Source organism: Cherax quadricarinatus, chromosome 8 (assembly GCF_038502225.1).
Source record: "Cherax quadricarinatus isolate ZL_2023a chromosome 8, ASM3850222v1, whole genome shotgun sequence".
In the NCBI taxonomy this organism is placed as follows: domain Eukaryota; kingdom Metazoa; phylum Arthropoda; class Malacostraca; order Decapoda; family Parastacidae; genus Cherax; species Cherax quadricarinatus.
The window spans coordinates 4,011,515-4,016,170 of record NC_091299.1 but is presented as its reverse complement, the minus strand read 5'-3'; the positions used below and the strand labels follow the sequence as shown (position 1 = coordinate 4,016,170).

The 4,656-nt window shown below is 44.0% G+C and overlaps 1 protein-coding gene across 1 annotated transcript; it reads left to right on the top strand.

The window, feature by feature from the left end:
• Nucleotides 1-1,184: 1,184 nt before the first annotated feature.
• Nucleotides 1,185-2,515, top strand: LOC128685175 (pro-resilin-like). Its single transcript, XM_070083098.1, has 2 exons — nucleotides 1,185-1,274; nucleotides 1,403-2,515. The coding sequence occupies exons 1-2, from the start codon at nucleotides 1,253-1,255 to the stop codon at nucleotides 2,362-2,364; spliced, it is 984 nt and encodes a 327-aa protein (XP_069939199.1). The 5' UTR covers nucleotides 1,185-1,252; the 3' UTR covers nucleotides 2,365-2,515.
• Nucleotides 2,516-4,656: the final 2,141 nt, after the last annotated feature.

Genomic DNA, 4,656 nt, shown 5'->3' with positions numbered 1-4,656 from the left:
CAAATTCATTGGATGGCGACACGTCAACTTGTCATAATCTTCCTGAAGTTCGCTATTATCTTCCTCCGAATATATTTGTGTACATATTTTTGTGACGTCAGTGAATTTAAGCATGTCGCTTTTTATTTCGTCGTCAAGCTCATTAATATAGATTATGAACAACAAGGGAAGCAAGACTAATCCCTGTGGAACGCTACTCGTAACTGGTCTCCATTCTGAGTACACACTGTTTAGGCAAAAATCTCTACTGCCTATTAGACATACCTTCGTCCATGAGAAAAGCTCTTTCATTTTCATCTGCTACCATTTTAGCAACCTTTTGTGTGAGATTCTATTAGAAATCTTGCTGAAAACCAAATACATAGTGTACATCATGGTCTAGATCATGATCTACCGCCTCAAATTTCTAACTGAAGACAATAAATCTGTTCTGAGAGAACGACCCATTTTGACTCGTTAAACAGACTATGCTCATCAAAGCGACTTCTTATTTCCTCTGCTATTACTGATTCTAATAATTTCACTATGTTTGAGGTCAAGCTAATTGATCTGCAGATCAATGGTAGAGACTTAATTCCCGTTTGTATAGTAGATAGGCAATATATTTTTATCCATTACGTCTCCGGCACGTAACCCACTTGCAGTAATGTAATGAGACGACCAGTTAGCGGCTCACTAAGTTTTGTCTTGCATTCTTTAAGAACCTTGAAAAACAGCTTGTCGGAGCCTGGGGAGTTGATTTGCTTTAATCTATCTGCTAGTCTGATCATTATTATAATTTTATGCAATACAACAGGTTGGTGAATAAGACACAGGGGCAACATTTTGGTATCTTTATTTCCGAAACCATTCGCTTACACAACAGGCTTCTTCAGCCGAATACAGAGGTGACTAAATTTAGTGCAAGTGGTGTTGTTGAAGCTAATACTTTGGATAACATTAAAAATAGGTCATATAAATACATGAGTGATTGTTTACCTAATACTTACCCTGCATGGATCAACTGCAGTGTTTCTTATTCGTATGTTCTTAATATCGAGCGACCTTCTAAAATGCTGAATATGAGCGAGAGTGAGAGGGCGACTGGTGAGCAACGTAGACAAGACCAAGGTAGGTGGGAGGAGCTTAGTGGATGACCAGGTATAAAAACACCACAAACCCATCATCCAGCATCTTTCTTCAAAACTTCTCCTCTAGCTGACTTAAGATCAATACTTCTCTTTCTAGTTCACTTTCCTGCTGGCTGACAACCATGAAGGTTTTATTTTTTATTGGTAAATACAGCTTAACTTTCAGTGTAGAAATTGTATGATATAAATTTATATTGAGGGTTATATATGATTTCTGAAGAATATTATCATCTCAAACCGTAATAACTAATATGCTTATTTTTCTATTACAGTTCTGTTGGGTGTAACCGCTGCTGACAAACGTCCACCCACAAGTTACGGAGCACCAAATGGAGGTTTCGGTAATGGGTTTGGTGCCTCAAATGGAGACCCAAGCAACGGTTACACAGCTCCAAGAAGCAATGGCTTTGGGGTATCTCCTAGTAATGGAAATGGGGCCCCTACAAGTAATGGATTTGGACTCTCAGGCAATGGGTTTGCAGGTGCTGCAAGTAATGGATATGGAGCTCCCCCAAGTAATGGATATGGAGCTCCCCCAAGTAACAGGTATGGTCCCCCAACAGGTTCTTATGGACTAGATCCGGAGCTGGTTGCTCTGCAGGAGAACATCCCCGGAGGTGGTGTTCCCGGTGAAGACTACCCAGTCTTGTCTTCTCCACCAGACACTGGCTTCTCTTGTGATGACCAGGCAGTGCCTGGTTATTACGCTGACACTGATCCTGATGCCAGCTGCCAGGTGTTCCACATTTGCCAGGATCGTGCCCTCAGACGTCAGAAGGACTCATTCCTGTGCCCCAACGGCACCATCTTCAACCAGCAGTACCTGGTGTGTGACTGGTGGTTCAACGTAGACTGTTCTCAGGCTGAGAACTTCTACTCCGTCAACGAACAGATTGGTGTCGTCCCCAGTGCTGGTTATGGTTATGGTCCCGTTGCTAATGGTATTGCCAATGGTATTGGCAATGGTAATGGTTATACAAATGGCAATGGAGCCAGCAGAAATGGAAATGGCAGGAATGGAAACAATGGTTATGGATTCGCTGGAAATGGAAGGAATGGGAATGGAGCTGGTAATGGTTCCAACGGTAATGGCAGAAATGGAAACAATGGGTATGGACCCAATGGAAATGGAAGGAATGGGAATGGTGCTGGTAATGGTGGCAATGGCAATGGTGCCAATAACGGGTATAGTGCTCCAGTTGCTCCCTCAGATTCTTATGGAACTCCATTTTAAAATGTTTGGTTTTGCCTCTCGTCTTCTGCAATGTGACTGTCCAATAATTCGACTATCCAATAATAATGTAAATATTTATACTTAAAGATAGTATCAAATTATTATGGAGCGAATGTATGTCTATTATATAATAAATATTCTTGAATGATGAGTACACATATTTTGTTTACAACCTCTATGAAAAGTCACACCAGTGTTCCATAACTGGGAATAAAAACTGAAGGGTTTGTGTCTTTCATCGTTTATATACTTAGAAGCTGTTTTAAATTCTATCTTAGAAAAATCATGGTTTTCATGATCCTCTTGTAGTCGATAGGCTTTTATATACCTTAATAAATTTTTCTTTTATTTAAAAATTTCTTAATAATTAATTAATGTTTATAGTATCTGATAATACTATATTAAGTGTTAAAGCGGGAAGACAAGTAGGGCAAGGGAAGGCTTTCGTCAGATGACCAAGATTGAGGTTCATCAAATAACTGAAACCCGCGTCAGGAAACACTTGTCATGTTTCCTGACGAGTCTTACCTAATAATAGTGAGTCATTAGCTTATAACATCTCAGGCATTAAAAAGTCTGCTAAGAAGCTCCCTGTGAGAGAACAAAGTCATTAAATATGAAGAATAGGTTAAACCGGACTGCTAGCAAGTTTAGCAATATTTTGGTAAGATGTAGCTTGTAGCACTCAACTGTTATTCCCAGGTAGCTTGTAGCACTCAGCCTTCCTTCCCACGTAGCTTGTAGCACTCAGCTCTCCCTCCCAGGTGGCTTGTAGCGCTCAACTCTCCTCACAGATAGCTCGTAACACTCAATCTTCCCTTACAGGTAGCTTCTAGCATTCAACCTTCCCTCCCATGTAGCTTGTAGCACTCAACCCTCCCCCCCAGGTGGCTTATAGCACTCAACCCTCCCCCCCAGGTGGCTTATAGCACTCAACTCTCCCTCATAGGCAACTTGTAGCACTCAACTATCCACCCCAGGCAGCTTGTAGCATTCAACTCTCCTTCCCAGATAGCTTGTAGCACTCATCCTTCCCTCCCTGGTAGCTAGTAGCACTCAACCTTCCCTCCAAGGTAGCTTGTACCACTCAACCTTCCCTCCCAGGTAGCTAGTAGCACTCAACCTTCCCTCCCAGGCACCTTGTAAAACTCAACCTTCCCTCCCAGGTAGCTTGTAGCACTCAACCTTCCCTCCCAGGTAGCTTGTAGCACTCAACCTTCCCTCCCAGGTAGCTTGTAGCACTCAACCCTCCCTCCCAGGTGGCTTGTAGTACTCAACTCTCCCTCCTAGGCAGCTTGCAGCATTCAACTCTCCCTCCCAGGCAGCTTGTAGCATTCAACTCTCCTTTCCAGATAGCTTGTAACACTCAACCTTCCCTCCCAGGTAGCTTGTAGCACTCAACCTTCCCTCCCAGGTAGCTTGTAACACTCAACCTTCCCTCCCAGGTAGTTTGTAGCACTCAACCATCCCTCCCAGGTAGCTTGTAGCGCTCAACCTTCCTTTCCAGGTAGTTTGTACCACTCAACCTTCCCTCCCACGTAGCTTGTAGCACTCAACCTTCCCTCCCAGGTAGCTTGTAGCACTCAACCTTCCCTCCCAGGTAGCTTGTACCACTCAGTCTTTCCTCCCAGGTAGCTTGTAGAACTCAACCTTCCCTCCCAGGTGGCTTGTAGCACTCAAGTCTCCCTCATAGGCAGCTTGTAGCATTCAACTCTACTTCCCAGATAGCTTGTAGCACTCAATCTTCCATCCCAGGTAGCTTGTAGCACTCAACCTTCCCTCCCAGATAGCTTGTAGCACTCAACCTTCCCTCCCAGGTAGCTTGTACCATTCAACTTTTCCTCCCAGGTGGCTTGTAGCACTCAACTCTCCCTCATAGGCAGCTTGTAGCATTCAACTCTACTTCCCAGATAGCTTGTAGCACTCAATCTTCCATCCCAGGTAGCTTGTAGCACTCAACCTTCCCTCCCAGGTAGCTTGTATCACTCAACCTTCACTCCCAGGTAGCTTGTACCACTCAACCTTCCCTTCCAGATAGCCTGTAGCACTCAACCTTCCATCCCAGGTAGCTTGTAGCACTCAACCTTCCATCCCAGGTAGCTTGTAGCACTCAACCTTCCCTCCCAGGTAGTTTGTAGCACTTAACCTTCTCTCCCAGGTAGCTTGTAGCACTCAACCTTCCCTTCCAGGTAGCTTGTAGCACTCAACCTTCCATCCCAGGTAGCTTGTAGCACTCAACCTTCCCTCCCAGGTAGCTTGTAGCATTCAACCTTCCCTTCGAGGTAGCTTGTA